The 21,125-nt window shown below is 34.0% G+C and overlaps 1 protein-coding gene and 1 long non-coding RNA gene across 2 annotated transcripts in view; both read left to right on the forward strand.

Moving 5' to 3' along the window:
* The first annotated feature begins 242 nt into the window (after positions 1 to 242).
* LOC128198427 (uncharacterized) lies at positions 243 to 2,431 on the forward strand. Its single transcript, XM_052883919.1, has 3 exons — positions 243 to 947; positions 1,564 to 1,605; positions 1,761 to 2,431. The coding sequence occupies exons 1-3, from the start codon at positions 739 to 741 to the stop codon at positions 1,813 to 1,815; spliced, it is 306 nt and encodes a 101-aa protein (XP_052739879.1). The 5' UTR covers positions 243 to 738; the 3' UTR covers positions 1,816 to 2,431.
* Positions 2,432 to 6,644: 4,213 nt separating this feature from the next.
* LOC128198428 (uncharacterized) overlaps positions 6,645 to 21,125 on the forward strand; it is a 31,080-nt gene continuing 16,599 nt past the window's right edge. Inside the window, exon 1 of the long non-coding RNA XR_008251145.1 lies at positions 6,645 to 6,897. This is a non-coding gene — a long non-coding RNA (uncharacterized LOC128198428). The remainder of the gene's footprint in view (positions 6,898 to 21,125) is intronic.

Raw genomic sequence — 21,125 nt, forward strand, 5'->3', positions numbered from 1 at the left:
TCGATCAAAGTATACCTACGTGGAAATTCGTAATAGAAGCTACTGAATGTAAACGTATGTAAATATGGTAAAAAGTCATAACTATCGAAAACATATCGGGGTGCAAATAACACCGATCATGAGGTATTCAATGAAGTCTTATCAATTTATCGACGTTTCTTATCAAATTAATGTTGTCACCTACAGAGGCGACAGTCTATACCTACGTGGAAATCATAATACAGCTACTGAATGTAAATATCAACCGGGGGCCTAAGTATAAATAAGTAAACTATCAAAAAACATTACGGGGTGCAAATAACAACCACCATGACGTCGTATATAATGAAATCTTGGCTACTGCAGGCTACTACTAATTTATCGACATTCCTTATTGTCTATATTGTCACTTTTCCTATAATCTACTTGGAAATTCGTTATAACAGCTACTGAATATAAACGTATGTAAATACAGGAAAGAGTCAAGCGGGGGCCTAAGTAAACTATCAAAAAACATTACGGGGTGCAAATAACAACGATCATGACGTCGTATATAATGAAATCTTAGCTACTGCAGGCTTCTACTAATTTATCGACATTCCTTATCAACATACCTATAATATTGTCGTTTTCCCTATAACTACGTGGAAATTCGTAATAACAGCTACTGAATGTAAACGTATGTAAATATGGGAAAAAGTCAACCGGGGGCCTAAGTAAACTATCAAAAAACATTACGGGGTGCAAATAACAACGATCATGGCGTATGTAATGAAATCTTGCATCGGGATTAGTCGTCCCGTGATGCGGCGCGCGCCGGCGGCAGGCAATCGATGGCGGCAGGACGCGGCCCGACGCCAGCCCGACAGACCGACAGACGCCCCGAGACGCCGCGCCCGGCCACACGTCCCTCGCTCGCGCCGCCCTCGCCAGCTCAATGTTTACTTGTCGGAACAGCTGACCGGCCGGTAAGTCACGTGCTTTGTCTCGCAGTTCCTCACCTCGCAGTGTTTTACGCCGAACAGTTTTATCATTATCATCCCGTGCGACCGCTCGCGATGCAGGCCCGGTGTAATTTGAGTCGGCCGGCTCGTAAATTATCATTATAATGCGTTGCGCTTTTTCGTTCCATTCTATTCTATCCCTCGGGAGCCCGGCGCGCACATACCGATTTCTTTATCCTCGAATGGTGGTATGGCGAAGCTTTTGTAATGTATCCTTTATGTGACACAATGGCTGCGGACAAAAGGATCTGCGGGCTATTGTCGTCCCACCTTGCTCGGGCTGCAGTAAAAAATAACGTTCGCCTCGCTACCGGCCGTGGGCTTGCGAAAATTATTTTTGCAAACCAATCCTATCATTTTGCGAGTCAGCCTGCCCCGGGATTGGTGTTTATGCAAACAAAAGGTGCATTGTTTAGCGTGAAAGAATTTTCTCCATTACATATTTATTTGCAACTGTCCTATGTAACTTTTCTCATTATAGTAGAGCCTCGAGTTGGGATAGTGGAACTTAAGTGCTATCAGCGTAACCCCTTCACAATGTCGGTCTGACGTGTTATAAATCGGTTTATTTATTTTATAGGAGGCGGTCCCAGAGGTGCAGGGTCGAGCGGGAGTGCGGTCGGTAAGATATTGCGTAGGATGCAAGCTGTCACAGATTTTATACATTTGTCTACATTGTCTGCTATCCTAAATAATTAAATTAATTTTAATAGGTAATTAATAACAGAACATAAAACAGTAAATAAAATAAAAATTAATTCTTACCAAATATTTCAGATGCCCGAAGAGAAGAGAAGAGAAGAAAATGCGTCGCCTTCTGTACGTATACTGAATGTATCCTGAGTGTCTGATTCTTTCCGGTATACCTTCAGTATACGTAACAGAAGATGACACTTGCAACGTTCGAAGACCGCAGAAGACGAAGACGACGAAGAAGTTTCATCTTCATTCTTGCTGTTTTTCTATTCTAAATTGTTATTGTGTTTTACCTACATTGTAAAAATGTTTACAGTAAAATTACTTGATTATGTTTAATTAAATGTAGATACATTATTTTACTGTAAGCAACTTTTACCATGTAGGTAATTAATTGTGTAATTCTAATTTTAATTAGTTAGTACCAGTCTAATTGTAATTGAAATATGACAAAATTAAAGATTAGTATCTATCTTTGTAAATCCACAGTTGTAAAAAACTTTTACTGTTATATAACCTACATAATAATATTTACATAATTCGGTATTTACAAATATTTATATAAGATTTTTTAATTAACGTTAGATAGATACAGATAGGTATATCTTTGTAACATTGTTATTCTGCCCTATAATAAAGAAAAGTATAGATAATACCTATTACCCAAAATAGTTTTACTTAACTACCTATATAATTAATACATTATGATTTTTTTAAATGACTTAATGTGAGAATTTTACTTACAAATAAAACTTTATAGTCACTTAATATACTTGTTTTATTAATTAGTCTTAATTTTTATGACGTACATAAACATTTTTGTGGCATTCTAGTTAGCGACATAAAACAGATTTTATTGCTATTATGAAATAAATCAAATCCACACTTTTAAAAAACATAACAAATAAAAAAACTAAATGTTAAAGTCAACTTAATTTTTATTACATTGTTGTTTCTGAATTTTTTGACACAAATTGGTGCTTATCTGTCAAATAATTTTGTACTTATCTTATCTTGCACGTTTTTCGCCATCCCTAGAACATCTTTTATAAGTAGTTCTACGCACCTATTATGTACATTTTTAGTAGTAGGTATCTGAAAAGTTCTAAATCCAAATTATTTGGGACATTGTCAGTTAAGTATTTATTATACTAAATGCCGTAGGTAGATAGAGCAAGGGAGAATGGAATTTGAATAAAAACACTTAGATTTCCATCATAGTTTTTTTCAATTGTAGTCTGAATTATGATATCTAATGTTTTTGTAACACCATAAGATGCATGCACGTTATAGAAGTTTTTATAAACTCTCCAGAAAAATCCACTACAAGTCGGACTTCATATTGTATTTACCTATACAGTAAGTACTTTCTGTTCAAGTATACCCAATGCATCCTAGAGATCCTGTATCCAAGATTGGAGATCACTGCTTTTTAGTTGATGAGTTAGATAGTTAGTTAGTTAGAAGTAAATAGTTGGTATTTATGATATCACCTACATGTGGACACAAAGTTTAAGACGAAAGCCTTCCATGCACAAGTACAATATTAATAAAAGGCAAGCAGATAGCCATGCGCATAGAGTTATTTCGCATAGAAATGCAACCGGCTTAGTTTTTTTCTTTAGGTGACGCAGTAGTCAAATTAAATTTATAGGTTAATTTCTGACAATTTTCTGTATCATAAAAAGGAAATTTGGTTTTCGAATATACCTACTCGTAATTTTGCTTCAATGCAAATTTGAGTTTCACTAGTTTAGGTTAATGAGAGAAACAGTAAGAGTAACGATCACTGTCATATGGTAACGTCATGGCTGGAACCAACAGTATAACACCTCTGTCTTTCTAGCACATGCAGTTTATTTCGATGGAAAGAAAAAGCTCATGGATTTGAGAGCTTTATACAGTACAAGTATATACAGTACAAGTATTGTTAAATAAGCTACACTAAGGAGGCAGTTCAAAAACCACTTCTAGTTGCTTGATTGTAATGCTAAGTTTGTGATCGCCGAATTTGTAATTGAAGCCTCGATAGCTAGCACGGCTACAATGAAGGCCGAAAGATCGTGGGTTCGATTCCCGCCCGCTTGTATTTGTTTTTATATTATGTTACATACAAAAACTCATTCCATAATGTATTTTAACATGGTCTTCTCTTTTCTGTACTTACCTACAATTAAAAAAGATTGTGCTTCAATAAACATATCTTTTTATGGTTATAAGTCTAGGACTACAATCATGCCTGATAAAAAGCAATGACGATGAAGATGAGATTTTCTATCTCTAGAATTTTTTTATACAAAATCTATTGCGCTAACTTCACCTCTAAGCGTATCGACTCTATGGTCATGCGTTACGTCGACGCCGAGAACGCTTCCTGAAGAGAGGCGATAACATTTTACGATTACGATTGCTTGACATTCGTGTAAAACAGGCTTTTCAGTGTTTGGTTGCGCGATGAGTCATTAGCGGGCTTGTAACTCAGCCTAATTACCTAATTTTCTACACTTGTATGAGTAGACGACTACAATTTTTGTAACTGAACAACACACACTTGTGTACTATCAGTGTGCTATTTGTAATTCAGTCTGTATAGGTTTATTAAATCTCATCTATCCCACCTAAACAATTCTAAGTCTGTAAAAAGCAGCATGGCGGGCCTGAGCTCCATACCTACAGTCCTATAAGGAGGGAAGCCTGGCCATGTGGTGGCCCATTGAAGTAGGTTCATAATGATAATCCTACTAATATTATAAACTCGAAAGTTTGTATGGATATTTGTATGTATGTTTGTTTGGATTATTGCTTGGATGTTGTTTGGATGTTTGTTACTCTTTAACGCCGCTACTACTGAACCGATTGGGCTGAAATTTGCAATGGAAATAGATTTTACTTTGGATTACCACACAGGCTAACAGGCTTTTTCATCCCGGAAAAATCCATAGTTCCTGAGGGGTTTGTGAAAAATTAAATTTCACGCGGAGAAAGTCGCGGGCTTCCGTTAGTTTAATATATAGTGTCGATTAAAGGAAATCATTAAAAAAAGTAATGTAACATAGAGAACCTACTAAAGTTAGAGAGCCAAACCCTTCTTCTCCTTAGAGCAAAATGAACCAAGTACCTACCTAAGATGTTGATGAAGATGAAGGTATGTAGGTGGTTTAAGACTACTATTTAAAAACCTCAGAAGTGCTTACTATAAACTGTTATAGAAATATACCACTACCTACCTACACACTGAAGACCGAAGTACAAAAGGATTTCCTGACACTTACGTCAGCAGGAAAGATATTAAGATTTAAGTAAGTAAGTACCTAATAGTAAATAATCATGAAAAGCTGATAGATTTCTGTGATCTAATAAGTAGCTACTCACATAGTTAAGCCTGGCTTCAATTTTGCTCGTATCTACAGTAAGAACCACCCTTCCGAGACCGCTCTGAACACGAGGCGTATGGCTGCGCAGTCTACGATATCGCAGCGGGGTTATAGCAGCTGCGCAGTTCGGCATGTTGCAACTTCATAGCGGACTAGAAGTTTGGCGCATACTATACAATGATTATTAATTATGATCAGAAGGTACCTATCTAATGAATTACCTACCTAATGTTCACAAAGATCAAAAATAACAGGTAGATAGTAATGTCTGAAACAAATAGATACCTAGGTACTGTGCTACGAAGGGTTACGTAGGTCTACGAATTACCTGCCGGGAAAATTAAATTGTGCACAAAGTGAACGGGAAGGTTAGTTATAGGTAACTTTCTCTTTTTTTGACGTAGTGTTATTTTTAAATAAACATTATAGGTAATACAGACCTACGGATCTTCTGAGTAGGTTGGTTGGTATTATACAACCTCGTAGATACATGCATAGCTATAAGATAAAAACGCACTGCTCTTATTATAACGGTTGAGTACGTATTTACAATTAGAATCTTGAAAATCTCCAATATAAAAAACTATAAATTTAACGTAGGTCAACTATAATTTTATTATTTTAAGTATCTATAAAATACTTAAAGGCTCAAATTTATCAAAAGTGTAAAATATAAGATATTAGAATCAAAATTTGTAAGTTTACTTATGTATACACAAAAAATAAAAGCATAATTAATAAGCTCTTAACAGATAGGTACTTAAAAATCACGTACATAATTTATAATAGAGCTTTCTGAACATTTTATTTTTCAGCGCCATCTATGTTACAACAGCTGAACTACGACGCAAATGTAGCAACTCTATACATCGAGACGAGCTTTTTCATGCACCACTAGTTTAGGACTACGGTTTTATTCACAAACCAGAAAAGAAAGACTTAAATAACCGAAAATTGTCATCTAACAAGTTAAATAAATGTATTTTATTTTTTTGTAGGTAATGTTGTGGTTTAAGTTTAATAATAATAAAGCATACCTATATGAAATCTTACATTAAAAACTACATCTCTCCTTTAATGTCGGTAAAATGGTATTTCAACTTCGATAAACGACTTCACATAATGATGAATTGTTTAAGAACTTTATGTTTTACCTCATCTACAAAGCTTATAATTAGTAGATAGTGCTTTAATCATTTCAGAGATTTAGTAATAGTTTTTTATTAAACATTTTAATACCTATTATGAAATAACCTACTTTTAAAAAGAAGTAAGCAGATAATGTATTATCTACCTAAATAAAAAAACAACCCTTTAAAAGCAGGACAATGAAACAAAGCAATAAAAATTGGTGCTTTTTAAAAGCTTTTTGATATTGAGAAATATGAGTACAATAAGACATTGTTTTAGAGGAGAAAGTCACCCCTTTGCGTTCGAGGTGAAACCAGGAAGCTGGGGAATTGTAACAAAAAAGAGAAAGTCACAAGAGGTAAATGTAACACAAGCGACCAATGGGGAGGGTTGAAAAGCGACTTTCTAATTTAGATCAGAATTTGTCGCACCCCTTAGACCATTTATACTGTGACTTTTGTAGTGATATCTTATACTTGAGTGCTCCATTTTTGAACATTAATTAAAAAAAATGTATAGTAATTAAAGTGCTGAATTGGCGGAAATCAACATTATTTGTAATAAAATATTATACTTTATCCAATAGCAAAGTGGTTTAGTGGGCAATTAATTAGAGCTACAAATCAAAAAGCTATTAGTGTAATGTTACCTAAATAACATTTTTTCATAAATTATTAACTTTTTGTATCCTGGTCAATAAATTATTATTTGAGGTAAGAATCTTTTTTCTAGCATATTATTTTATATTAACAATCTACCTATATGTTGCTCTGTAACTTGATTCATGCCTAAACTAGCGGTGTTCCGTGGTTTTACCCGTCATAAAATGAAAAAAAATACAAAAGTAGTTCCAAATAGATCGTAAGTAGGTATAGTCTTCTAGTACCCAGTAATTAACTATTTAGAATAAACAAGCTTTATAGTATCCTATTAGGTACTATATATATAAATGTACATTGTACCTGGTAACATATAATATATATTTAATTTGCTGATACCTAATGAGATTAGCAACATTGATATTATAAAAATACTTCAAATCAAATAAAAGTATATTGAAAACATACATTAGTGATTAGGTATACAGGCACCTAATTACCAAAAATTTAACTAATAACTAAGTTGTCTCTACTTACATTTAATGGAATTTCAATTTACGACCTTAATATCATCCAATTCGTTATTAGAAAAGTTTCTTACAAGATTTGATACGTAAGAGCACTTGCTAACCGTATAGAGTTGGCAGCTAGCCATGTAAAGATGAAAAGGGAAGACTCATCCCAATAGAGGCCCAGCATCTGAGTAGTTAAAGAGTAAGCGAGATAAATGTAGCTTTGATTGTGCGGCTGCAGGGGCAGAGTATCGAGCGGGTCGTTGTCATGGCAACAGACAATGGTTTTCGGGTGCATAATATTTTACGCTGCGCCGGGGTGAGGTGCGGGAGGCGGCGAGCGGGCGGCGGCCATCTTTAAAATTATATTTCCAGTTTGGCCGAACTCTTTCTGGCTTAGAGCTTTTTATACATACACGCGCTTTGCACATGGAAATTCGGGTGAAGCTTTAAGCTTACTCTACTGATTTATATTGAGAATATCTATAGTAATTAAAATGTATCAATTATTTAATAGTTTTAATACGCATTTATACAACTAACGTTTAGGTTACTTTTTTAAAATTTTAATTAAGCAAAAGGAATAATAAATGTTTAATAAATGTTTCTAGTTGCCCTTTAATTGAGAAAGACTATGTTCGCGATAATTTTTAGCGAGTAAATCCGCGGGCACAGTTAATATTTATTATTGTAATTAATTAAATCTATCTCTCTATAAAATTCCAAAGACTCGATTGAAACACATAAAACAGAGCAACAATTATGCTGGAAAACAAATATATATATGAAATTGATTTTTGATTTTTTTTTCTATTTATCTGTTTGTTCGCCTTGAGCCCCAGAATTACTCAACGGATTAACAATAAGACCGCCTTTACATTGCATTTTCTTCCTTTCATATGTATTGTAAATAGTAGGTACTTGTACTTACACAATAAATATTTTAATAAAATACTATCAAAAGTCGCTTTTTTATTTTAAAATTTTCTTATCTGTGCAATAAACAATACGTAAACAATAAATAAATAAAATTCCATTAACAATACCACATTATTACGATAAATACTCACATACTGTTCAAAAAGAAAATGGTTTCCTCTATAAATTCGCTATACACGTCTATCTCAGCGAAAGTCTTCTCGTAAAGCCTGCATTTAATGTCGATCCTCCGCCGGGCTGAGTCGATTAAGCGATACGAACCTGTCTCCTCGGGATATAATGACTTTGTCGGCGGAATTTCGGATGTTTTTAATTTAACAATTAAAGCCTTGAGAAACGCAAAGTGGCCCCCTAAGTGCTCTGATGTAGAAATTAGAATTGATAAAAAGAGATTATATTATTATAAGATTGTATATCAGATTAAATAAACTTATTAAGATATTATATAGGTGGTTTAAAGATACCTACCTACCTACTGTGAAATTTTTGGTAGGTATACAGTCTAATCTATACCTCACAGGGCATTTAAAATGTATTCCTTTTACGCTAAAAGTTCCTATTGAAGTATCAATATTATTTAGATACTCTCACACCATTAAACAAAAATGATTTAAATTAAATAACGTAAACAAAGACAAAAAAACTTTTTTTATTTTATTCTTTACAAGTTAGTCCTTGACTATACAGTCTCACCTGATGGTACCTAAGTGATGGTTATAGTACGAGTAAGTACGTAGGTACTTTTAGGTATAGCTCTTCTAACAATAATATTTTCATGAGTATAGCCTAGTGGATATGACCTCTGCCTTCGATTCGAAGGGTGTAGGTTCGAAACCGGTCCGAAGCATGTATCTCTAACTTTTCAGTTATGTGCGTTTTAAGAAATTAAATATAGGAAAGACATAACCTGCATACCTGAGAACTTTCTTGATTCTCTAGGTGTGTGAAGTCTGCCAATTCGCATTAGGCCAACGAGGTGGACTATTGGCCAGACCCTTCTCATTCTGAGAGGAAACTCGAACTCAGCAGTGAGCCGAATATGGGTTGATAACGATGAGGCATGACTAATGACATGTAATCTAGAAAAGATCAAGAGGCAAATTTCACACAGCTATACCTACCTACGTTAATTTTTTCAAAAGTAGTCCCTCCTTATCCGAGCCATTACTAAGCCTTTTGGTAGATAATATTTTTTTCTACAGTTTAATAATACAAGTAATACAGTACATTACGGCATATCGCACAGATAGGGCGCTCGTAAAATAAAAAACAAATGCTAAGAAAATTCTCAGATGCAATTCACTCGATAAAGCTGGCTTCACACTACCGCGGCAGCGAAATTTTCTCTTTGATATAACATTAGTACACTAAAATGTCTAAAGCTTTCTTCTATTAGTAAATCTATAGGGCACTTAACATAATATGATTTAAATTATAATTACACAATGGCTCGAATGATGTACATACATGAAAATGTAAACAAATAAAGTTGTTTGATTTACAAACAAACAACAAATAAAAAATCATTTGTCTGTAAAGACGGTTTACTAACGATAGTTGAACGTGACAACGTCAGAAAAAACTGATGGAATGGTTGCATTTTACAAAATAAAATTTTAATTAACGCATTTAAAACAATAAATAAATAAAATACTGTTCGTTTTTCTAAAATACTATTTAATAATCTTCAAGACCGCAATATACTTTATTTCTTGTAAAAAAGGTTGGCAAGCCTAGAGTGAGATATACTTTACTCCTTGTAAAAAACGTTGGCAACCCTAGAGCGAGGGAACGACGCATGACGTCATCTTTTTTCGAGTGTGCAGGCTACATCGAATTATAAGACGTTGTCACGTCAAAACTGTTAGATAATGTATTTAGGTATCTAAGAGTAATAAGTACATAATATACAGTACCATTTTAAGATATTCGAGTAAAGTACCTACTAGGCAATTTGATTGTCTACAGCTGACAAACTGCTTAGGAATGCGTTCTCAGTTCCATTTAAATCCTTTCCAACGTCATGTGTGGAAGCATTAAGCTCGTCTAGACGTCCCCCCTTCTATGCTCGGTCATAGCCCGGGGCGAAAGGTCAGGCGAAATTGAAAACAAAATTCCGAAAGGTCGTCTTACTATGCGGCGACATTTAGATATCTCCTGTTTGTGCCTAAAAGCAATTCTTTAAACGAAATACGAGTAGTCTAAATCTTTAATCAATTTTGTTGAAACGTTAATGCTCAAGAGTTCTAAAGTTTTAGTCCATAGCTTTAATCGATCTACGAATCTATAAATAAAATTCAAGTGTTTCTTTGTGATTTAAAAACAACTGTGTTAGCTAATCATAGCTTAATTCATATAATAAATAAGCTATAGCTTATAGTTATTTACAAAAAAATCCATGGCTCCCGAGAGATTTATGAAAAACGAAATTTCACGCGTACAAAGTCCCAGGCGTCCGCTAGTGTTATATTATTGTAATAGGTATATGTGAAGTTTCGAGAGCCGTGATAGCCCAGTGGATAACCTCTGCCTCCGATTCCGGAGAGTGTGGGTTCGAAAATATTTTTTTACTCTCTATAGGTCAATTTGCCAATCAGCAAAGGCCTCCTCCAAGCTGCTCCATCCTGATCTCTCTCAAGTTTTTCCAGAAACCTCTCAGATATAATTTTCCCATCTTTTTTGTTTTAAATAAATACTAGTGAATAATTATTAGTGACAGATTTTTTTTCTAAAAGTCCCTCGCAAACCTACAAAATAGGCCAACCTACTACCTACATAATATGAAATGATATCAGTAGGTCTTGCCTTCATTTTGACTTCTTCACCTAAAGTCTCAAGAGTTACTTCCTTCTTTCGTTCATTGTTTATATTTGTTACGACTGTTGAAGGTATCTACTTAATAAAATGGACTACAAGCGAGGCACGTAAGTGAATTAAGTATCAAATTTATTGAAACAACAGCCTACACGCGAGACAATGGAAGGTTCCCTCAAGTCATTTCACTTTTTAAGATCTTGACTTTTAATAATCGAAATTGCGGAAAGAATTTGAAAGTTTACTTGCTTTTCTTGTTTATTCTCGCAGTTTCATTAGTATTAGAACGGTATCATATATTAAAAAGTTAAAATTTCAAGTAAACAGGTTTTACGTAAGATGTACCTACCTATTATTTTTGGTGGTATATTTTTTATGGTTTTGTATATTATACATGGTTAGGTTCACAATTAAATTATAATTATGGGCTTAAAAAATCTTCATGTAAGACTTAATTGCCTATTTTATTAGCTATTCAAATATTCAAAAATAATATCCTAGATGTACCTACATCTATGAAAAGCCTTGCAGATCTAACGAAGTTATTATAATATGGTATGTATAGAAGGAGTCCGGGAGATGTAATTTATTCTGAAAAGGGACAAGTAACAGTTCTATATACGACCCTATCTAGATATAAGTTAAGATAATATTGTTCCAAAGGATCACTTGCCGGCACCTGATGCTCAATCCTGTTCAGATGAGGGTAGATTTTTTAATTCCAAATCTTATTTAAATTTTAAATTAAAGGAACCCTCCCGAAAATGAAGATATTTTTATCTATATTTAGTATAATCTTCTTAAATTTTTAATAAAGTTTGTGTACCTACCTATTTGTTTTACCTCTTATTTATTTTTAAATGGCCGTTGAATCTTTGTCTAATGTCTATAGCTTACAATACTTTGTTATTACATAAAGACATAGCTAGATGTTAAGGTATTTGCCATGATAGTTAACCATAATTTAAATATCTAAGTATACTATGTAAAACAACTTCCAATCGGGATTATATTAGTGTACATACTCGTATAAATACGATTTTTTTGTAGTTACAAATGAAGAATGCATATGGATACTTCTACGTTGACTTTAGCTAAACAATAGGTATAGTTAACTGCTGCGTATGCTTACGGTACGTAACTATATGTACCTAGTTTTAGGTAGGTACCTCTTTCAAATTAACTATTTAATATTAAGACAAGGACCACGGTGTTAAATAAAAAATGATGAACACAAATGCCGGTTTAATATCAGGATCGGTCTTAATAAAAAAAACCTAACAGTAGTAGTTGGTAATGAAGAAAGTTGTCTATGACGGCGAATAGGGAAGAACCAAAAAGTGCCTCGTAAATTACGAGCGGGACTGCGTGGGAGGGTTGGCACGGAGGTCTGCAAACATTTTTACCTATATATTGTGACCTTCTGCCTGATAGGTATATAGATAGTAAGATAGGATATATGCTGGATAGATATTGGCAAAGAGAATAGTCTGAAACGACGAATTCATACCTACCTACCATTTGTAATTTAAATAAATTTTCATGCATTTTTTACACATTAAATAAGTAAAGTTTTTATAGTTTGAAGGCAGAAAAATAAGTAGTTAATATCATATTCATTAATTTATCACAAATACCTAGGTAATATAAAAACAGTCAAATAATAGGGTAGTTGACTCATATCAAATTTAATATAAATAATATTGATTTCATATAGTACATGTAATAAGGGTTCTAAATATAACGATATTAATTGTTAAAAGGTAAGGATTTAATTTAAAATTATATATTAAAAAAAATTCCATTTGTCCAAAACGCAGTCCATTTTGTGACGTCATAATGTAACTTGATCTAGTAAACGAATAAACGTCTAACTATTAATAATTAAAATATCGACAAACATTAAACCATTTGGTTAAAGGTTTAATGTTTACGTGACGTCACGAAAACGACAAAATACAGACCATCATGGCCGACAGTGTATTGGTTCGTATTGTCAAAAATATATTTATAATTCGAAATTTTTACGTATTTTTTTTTAATTTAGTAGAAGAATAATTAACAATTTAAGATCATTTAAAAAAAAGTGTCAACTAGCCTATTCTCGTTTCATTCTCTTTTACTTTTAGTTTTTTTTAGTAGTAGATATGTATCTACTAACTAAACATTAAGTATCCTTACAACGGTATGACACCCAATTCTTATTTTCAGTTAATCCCGTAACTATAATTAGTTAAACCACAAACAAAGGGGAGCAGAAGTAACGAATGGACTCACTAATGGGATTAGGTAACACGAAACAACTAACCGAACCTCTCTGCGTATAAATAGGAATAGATAGCGGTAAGTTAACAGAGAATTATACTTCGCTGCCATATTGCAGACACGGGCAAGTGTGCCAAACGCCGCTCCATAAGTAGGGTTGGGTCCGGACCCTTACAAGAACGGCATAACTTTATTCCTGGATTAACATAATTACAGGCCGTTCCTCCCAGTTAGGGTTCAGTCAACAGAGCCTCTTGTGTATCGTGATAATTGCTAAGTGACAAGCGACTCTTAACAGAAGAAATAATGTAATTAGCACGTGTCGGTAAGTTTTAGTTAATTTTAGTGAAGTTTAAAGGTTAAGTTACACATTGAGGGTATTACGAACAGTCAGTTTCTATCAAGACAGAAATCTTTTCATAACAGTCACAGAACAAGTACCTCTAGGATCTGCCAGCCTTAAAGGCTAAAACTTGGTCTGTTAGCGTAGCGTTGTAAGTAGGTATACCTACGGCAGCAAGTTATGGAGTTTGGACCTTTGAAATAAAAAAATAAAAAACCTACCTTCCAAAGCCACCATTCAATCAATCCATAATAGGCTACCATAGGTAGGTAGGTATACTTAACGGTAGGAGCGTGGGCTGACGAACTTTCAACCGTTATAAAATGAGGTGTATCTATGGCAGGATTTCATTCTACGAGAAGATACTCTAATATCACTGTTGCTCACATTCTCTATAATACTATACTAGCGGACGCTCGGGACTTCGTCCGCGTGGAACTCAGTTTTTCACATATGGATTTTTCCGGGATGAAAACTTGCCTAAGAGTTAATCCAGAGTAAAATTTATTTCCATTCCAAATTTCAGCCTAATTGCTTCAGTAGACATTTTAGTAGTCATTTTGCATGGAGATGGAATATAGGTACCCTGAATTAACATTAAATTTTTCAGCACGGAAAAATCTACGGTTCCTGTGGGATTTGTGAAAAACAGAATTTTACGTGATAGACCGCTAGTAGTAGGTAAATATATACGTAGGTATTTTATAGAGTTTGCACAAATAATGTTTAATAAACCTATACTTACCTACCTAAATAATTGGAACTTCCTTGTTAACTTTTAGTTTTTAAATTGTATTCGTAAAATATTCTGCTTATCTCGAATACCCAACCACGTAAGCAGTCCTTTAGCTTATCTATGCTAAGTTTCAGTTCTAAGGTCAAACGAGGACTTTTGAAGGACCGTAAATGACAGACAAGGTTATGGATAGCTACTCGTACCTATCGACTTACTACCCATCTTCATAAAAACTATAGGTAGTGTAGATTTTCATAACCTACGAGTGTGACTTATATGCAACTTAGGTACCTACCTACTTGATAGTTTACTTTTTGTTAGTTTAATAACAAAAATATATGCTTACCTGCATTTTATTGTCATTAGGTATTATATTTATTTCTTTTAGGTATCTATAGTATTTGTTTAGTAAGTTTATTCAATAATCAAAATATATGTGCCTAATTTGATTGATAGGTAAACCACTGTTCAATAAAAACTATAGCCATGATAGGTACAAGAAAATTGAACATACACTCATATCTCGCATATAAACACATAATATACCATTTAATTCTGAGAGGAGACTCGAGCTCAGCAGTGAGCCGAATATGGGTTGATGACGACGATACCATTTAATATTTTTTTCCTTTTTCTTTAATGTATTTTCAGATTGTGGTTTATATGGTTTAAGTATATTATCATTATATATAAATTATGAAAAAACTCTAATGGGCAGTATATGGGAAATTTGTATAATTTTATGTTTGGTATCGCTATAGATTTTTCTTTACAATAAATAAATAAAAATTACATAAATAAAGATTTGAACTTATATAGAAATAGGTATCTTTATTTGAGATTTATTTTATAAGAGAATTTGAACAAGCACAGAACTCAGAAAAGATTTAAAAGGTCAAGGTTGGTCAATGTTTTCACAAAAAATGTTATCTATTAAGTAAAAAAAAGTATTACCTAATTAAGTAGGTACCTAGATGTATCCAAACTTATGCTAGCTACCCACCATCCAATAAGCCCACATTCCTGCAGCGCTAACAGCTTGACGATCGTCAAAACTCATCGTGGCCTGCTGGTCGCGATCTGCGTGATGATGTCATGCACATCGCGATTCACTATTCACTATATTTGACGTTTGTTAGTTGACATACTTATACGAAATTTGCCAACTAGACTATTGTTAGTAATTCTTAAGTCACTGGATGTCGTATTCACTAATAATTCATTATCAACCCATATTCGGCTTACTGCTAAGCTCGAGTCTCCTCTCAGTATGAGAGGGGTTAGACTTCACACGCGCAGAGAATTATGAAAATTCTCTGGTATCCAGGTGGCAAACCGAAAGGGGTGTGGATTTTCATCCTCGTCCTAACAAGTTAGCCCGCTTCCATCTTAGACTGCATCATCACTTACCATCAGGTGAGATTGTAGTCAAGGGCTAACTTGTACAGATTAAAAAAAAAAGGTTTCCTTACGATGTTCGATGTTCACCGTTTTGAGACACGTGATATTTAATTTCTTAAAATGCACACAACTGAAATAGTTGGAGGTGCATGCCCCCGACCGGATTCGAACCCACACCCTCCGGAATCGGAGGCAGAAGTCATATCCATTGGGCTATCACAGCTCTCACTATTAATTATTTAATACTAACTGATCAACATTGAGATTCTATGTAAGTATGTAAAAATTAATGTCATCTGATGCCTACTGACAACCGTTCGTTTCGTGTGTCACAGAGTACGTAAATGATATTTTCCAGTAGACATTGCGATTTTTGTTTACAATAAGGCTTTACGGAAAATGAAAAATGCGGTTGGTATTGCTTGTCGAGACGAAAGCGCTACAGACATTGTGGGCTTATTGGAGTGTGGGTTGCTAGCATTAGTTACCTACATACAATTTTAACTTTATAATGATAATGTAATGTAACATGAACCCTTTCCTATTTGTTGTACGGAAACATTATTCTGTAACTGCTCCACGTAATGTATCTAATATGTAGATAGACGTAAGGTCTGGAGACTGTTCCATACAAAATATAGGTAGGGAGCGCGCGCCGAATATGAAACAAGGTAACGTCAGAAAATAAATCCAGATAAAAAAATTAAATATTTTAAAAGTTACTTAATTAGTAATTTTTAACTATGATTTAGATATAAGTCATGATTACATATTATGTAAAAAGTGATAACATATCAAAAGCTCAACTAGATATCTAGATAGACGCTTTTTTAAAGGGTCTTAAATTGTCCATAAGCGATCTACTATATTGTAAAAAATAATAAATTTATAATACATAAACATTATAATTTTTAAATATTTTTTGGCAATACGTCTATATTATAACTGTTTCATGACGTCACGCAAACGCTAAAACCTTAACGAAACAGAGTGTTTGACAAAATAATCAGTTAACCTTTTGGGAACCGCTGCTCTAGGTAACATTATGACGTTACGTTACGCAGCGGTCTGCAATTCTTACAATATTACATTAATAAATACGAGTTGAATTTATATTGATAGATTAAATGATCTCCTTTTTCAAGTCGGTTAAATTTAACATAAATCAGTTGCTGCAGACGGTCTCAGAGCGGACGAGGTGCGTATGCGCAATATTTCGTAGCTCGCCCAGACGCATGGTTTCTGTTTCCCGCTGTTTGAACATTGGTAGGTAATGAACAACTTTTCCAACTAGTGTGCATGGATAGACGAGTTTTATTTCTCGCTATCTTTTATAATACGCTTATTTATTATAGTATTATACGTTTTTATCAATTTATCATTGGTGTTATTAGTCGCCTCTGCAACTTTATATTTTTAAATTATCATTGGTGTTATAGGCAACGTTACATCTTTAAAGTCCATTGATACTTATGTAGGCATATAATTTTACTAATATCCGATTTAATAGGTTACTTATTGAATATAAAATACCTACTGTTCATTTACATTGTATTATTAACGTAATCTATATATTTATTGATGATAATCTGATACGTCCGCTTATGTATGTAACGTATTTTCAATATCTAGAAAAACAATCATCAATCACAGAGTAAGTAGATAAACAAACATCTAGACAAGTTTATCTCTATATAGAATTTTTTAATTTTGTGGAAAGGAATAAATTTACCAACTACCTATACTTACTATATACCTAGGTATTAATTATAAACTGTACGTAGCAATTTGATACCTTTCAATATACAAGCTACATTAACGCCAAGAATAATCAATTTATACTTGGTATTTTACTTTTTTTTTTTATTTTATTTAGACTTCGTTTTGAAAGCGATTCTTTTTGGTTTGGTTACCTTTTTAGCTCTCATATATTTAGGTAAATACCGAGAATGTCAACATCAACAAAAGAACTATGAAGAATATAAAATTACAATATTACGTCAGTCTTACCTACTCGAATTTAAATAAACTATTTTTTGCATAAGTCTGCTTCTTTGTGGTTTTTTGCTGCTAGTACCATAGGGGTGCGATGGGTTGCACAGATAACCGTCCTCACAAATTGTAGCCCGTCTCATTCGCCAAATTGGGTGCATTTTCACGCGGTATTTTGACGCGCCAGCCTTGAAAACAACCCCCTTATTGTTGTACAGTTGTTTCATGCTATGTTATCTTGCTGTTTCCAGTCTCATTCATTTCGTAATGTGTAATTTTACGTGGTTAGTAATAGGTAACGTAACCATGGCTTAAACATCTGTTTCATATAATGAAATATCATTGACTAACTAACGCCGCGCGGTTTCAGCCGCGTGGTTTCCGTTTCCGTAGGAATATGGGGATAATTTATATATAGCCCATAGCCTTCCTCGATAAATGGGCTATCTAACACTGAAAGAATTTTTCAAATCGGACCAGTAGTTCCTGAGATTAGCGCGTTCAATCAAACAAACAAACAAACTTTCAGCTTTATTATATTAGTATAGATAGTATAGATTAAGAACACTGGGCCAGCTTTTTTGGATTGTAAGTTGTCTAAAAAAACTCAGGTTTAGTCTAGTTAAAACCTTCTATAATAGCTAGTTACCATCTATATCTATATAATCTTTGAAGATATATAGTGCAAGAAGTGAAGCAGTAGATGGTATCTAATTGTCAAAGAAGATGGCTACCAAGGCAGACGTGTTCTGAAGTAGAGAACACGCACCTACTAAGCTTTACTTAGCCTCAAGCTGAATGGTCCATTAACTTCAGTAGGTAAAGGGAAATGCTTGACAGGTTGGCATCGTGTGTGGTGGTGTTATTGAATAGACCTAGGTACCTATGTCCAGTAAACTAAGCAAGAGCATGGCAACATAGGTTCTCTAATATCACTGGATCCAGCTATCGTTAATTGTGATGATTATTCCAGCGCCAACTTAAAAAAACATTACAAGCCAAGAAAAACACATAAATAACCTTATAAACACATGTTACATAAACCTTTTTGTTAAAAGAGATAACGTTTTAAACACACCATTAAATCACTCACCGTAATTACAAAGTGTATGTGTTGAATTTATAAAGAACATGGTCCAAATATAAATAAACGTTGACGAATTATAAATAGGTACACTCAAGCGGACAATGTCAAGGTTCGTAGCAGCGTAGGGACTGTCTCCTCTACTAGATAAATATTTCGACACCTTCTATTAACAAACACAAGAATTGTTACCTTTTGTGTATTATTTTAAAGTTTGTTTTTGTTTGTGCTTTATGTGCTTTTGAGTAGAGTAGCCACAGCAAAGCACTGCCTGATGACAGCGCGACCACAAGTATCGCTACATATCCCAACACGTTTTATTGGTCGTAATTGTTCTCATAAAATAGTAACAAAAGTTGTTTTAACGATCGGCACGAGAGGCAAGTTTATCTCCCATAGTGGATACCATAACGAGCTTGACTTATAAGAATCATTGTGGGAAACGGTTTTACGAGTTTTTAATTGATTTGGATTGCTTTCGGAAGTCATGTTTCAGTTTTTCTTTACACAATATCCCAAAATTGGTAAATTCATGCTTAAAAACTGTCAAACGAAACTCTAAGATGAACAGTCCATAGTTAATTCAATAGTTAGAACTGACTGCGAATGATGAGGATATAGGTTTGAGGCGTGGGTCGGGCTATGAAATACATATTGTAATTTTCATCCCTTCTAAGAGTTTGTCAGTAGGCAGAAACCCGGAGCTATGTTTTCATACCCGATGTAGCTTAAGAAACTTGTTAAGTACCTTAATCTGAATATATCTACCTACCTCCTCCATTATAAAATCAAATAATAATACACTAAGCCCTCCTAAATTGAAACTGCATGAGTGAGTTTAAGTTTGGGACAGAGGATATCTACCAGTATTTTTTCAGAACATGTTTTATGTATGGAGTAGATATATAGGTATAACAGGTATTAAGCCATTATATTTGTTTATTTATCCCAGTATCAGAAAATACAGGAAATCGGACAAACATTTATCAGTTCTACTAGTCAGCGTTGAAAACAAAATCTTTATTCATGTACATGTTAATGTGTAAGTTTTTACTATGTATTCTGTGGTTTTTACATTATTTACCACACAATTATTGTTAGCTTTAGTGTATTTTATGTTCTGTGTTGTTTACGGTGGTTATTGTAATTTAAAAAAATAAGGAAACATTTTAGATTATAAAGCAAGATTGTAATCGAAAAGCAGAGTTTATCTCCAGCTCCCGGGTTTTCTAAAACCCATTTTTAACTCAATCTCGGCGGTAACGAGCTGATTGCATAATTAATTCAGTAATACTCACCGTGTGAACCGCACACCTACCTATAGTTTGTATCGGAGACGGGCATGAATTTAACATTCTAAGTTCAAGTTTAAACGTGGAACGGATGAAGTGAATATATTAAAATACTTAATTATGGTCGAAGGGAACATAATTCGCGAGTAGTCCCGTCTGCGTTGAACGGCCCAACAATGTTGCATTTCCTCGGAACGCGCGACGTCTGGAATAAACTCTCCTAATCAAAATTCTATCGAGGCCCTTCCATGTTTTTCACAGAATACGACGCCCGTCTTTACTATTAATTCATGAACGACGGGCGATAATCGATATAAATGCTCGGTGCTTGAACTGCGTAGGGAGTTTTGGGTATGTTAACTTTTGGGCTTCTGTATTTGGTTACTTATTTAATGTTTGTACGTCTCAGTAGTTTGAGTTAAATAATGCGATAAGTAGAATGAAATAGGTAGCCTTATCGCTTATATCGGGATCACTGTCAATTTGATTCGTCCGTGACAGTAACATTACGAAGTAAGTGTGATCTATGAAAGGTTAACGAATTAGTATGATTGTATAATGTCAGCCACTGACGGTCAAGTATGCTCATAAGCCTGCAGCGGTAACGGCTTGACAGGCGATAAATCTGATGGTAGGTATGTGGGTTGCGATCAACATGATGCCATGCACATCGCGACCAACGCACGATCAGTTTTATCGAACGTCATGCCATTAGAGCTGCAGACATGTGGGCTTATCGGATGGTGTGTGGCTAGCATAAGCTATATTATAGGTATTGAGTTGAAATGTACAGTAGGTACACACGTCTATTTTGTATTTTGTGTGTGTCATAAAAATATTCTAAAAACTGTATCGTGCACATAGGTATGTATACCTACTCGTACAGGTTAATCTATATAAAATGAAATATTTATCTACAGTTTAAGTTATGAAACAAATTCAAAATTTAATTTAAATATTGATT

The sequence above is a fragment of the Bicyclus anynana genome, chromosome 10 (assembly GCF_947172395.1).
Source record: "Bicyclus anynana chromosome 10, ilBicAnyn1.1, whole genome shotgun sequence".
Taxonomy (NCBI): Eukaryota; Metazoa; Arthropoda; class Insecta; order Lepidoptera; family Nymphalidae; genus Bicyclus; species Bicyclus anynana.

Excerpts from the sequence above, each read along its gene's own strand:
- LOC128198427 (XM_052883919.1), top strand. The coding sequence starts at position 739 with ATGGCGTATGTAATGAAATCTTGCATCGGGATTAGTCGTCCCGTGATG. Across the intron at positions 948-1,563 it reads TCGGAACAGCTGACCGGCCG|GAGGCGGTCCCAGAGGTGCA; the intron begins GTAAGTCACGTG and ends TTTATTTTATAG. Across the intron at positions 1,606-1,760 it reads GTCGAGCGGGAGTGCGGTCG|ATGCCCGAAGAGAAGAGAAG; the intron begins GTAAGATATTGC and ends CAAATATTTCAG.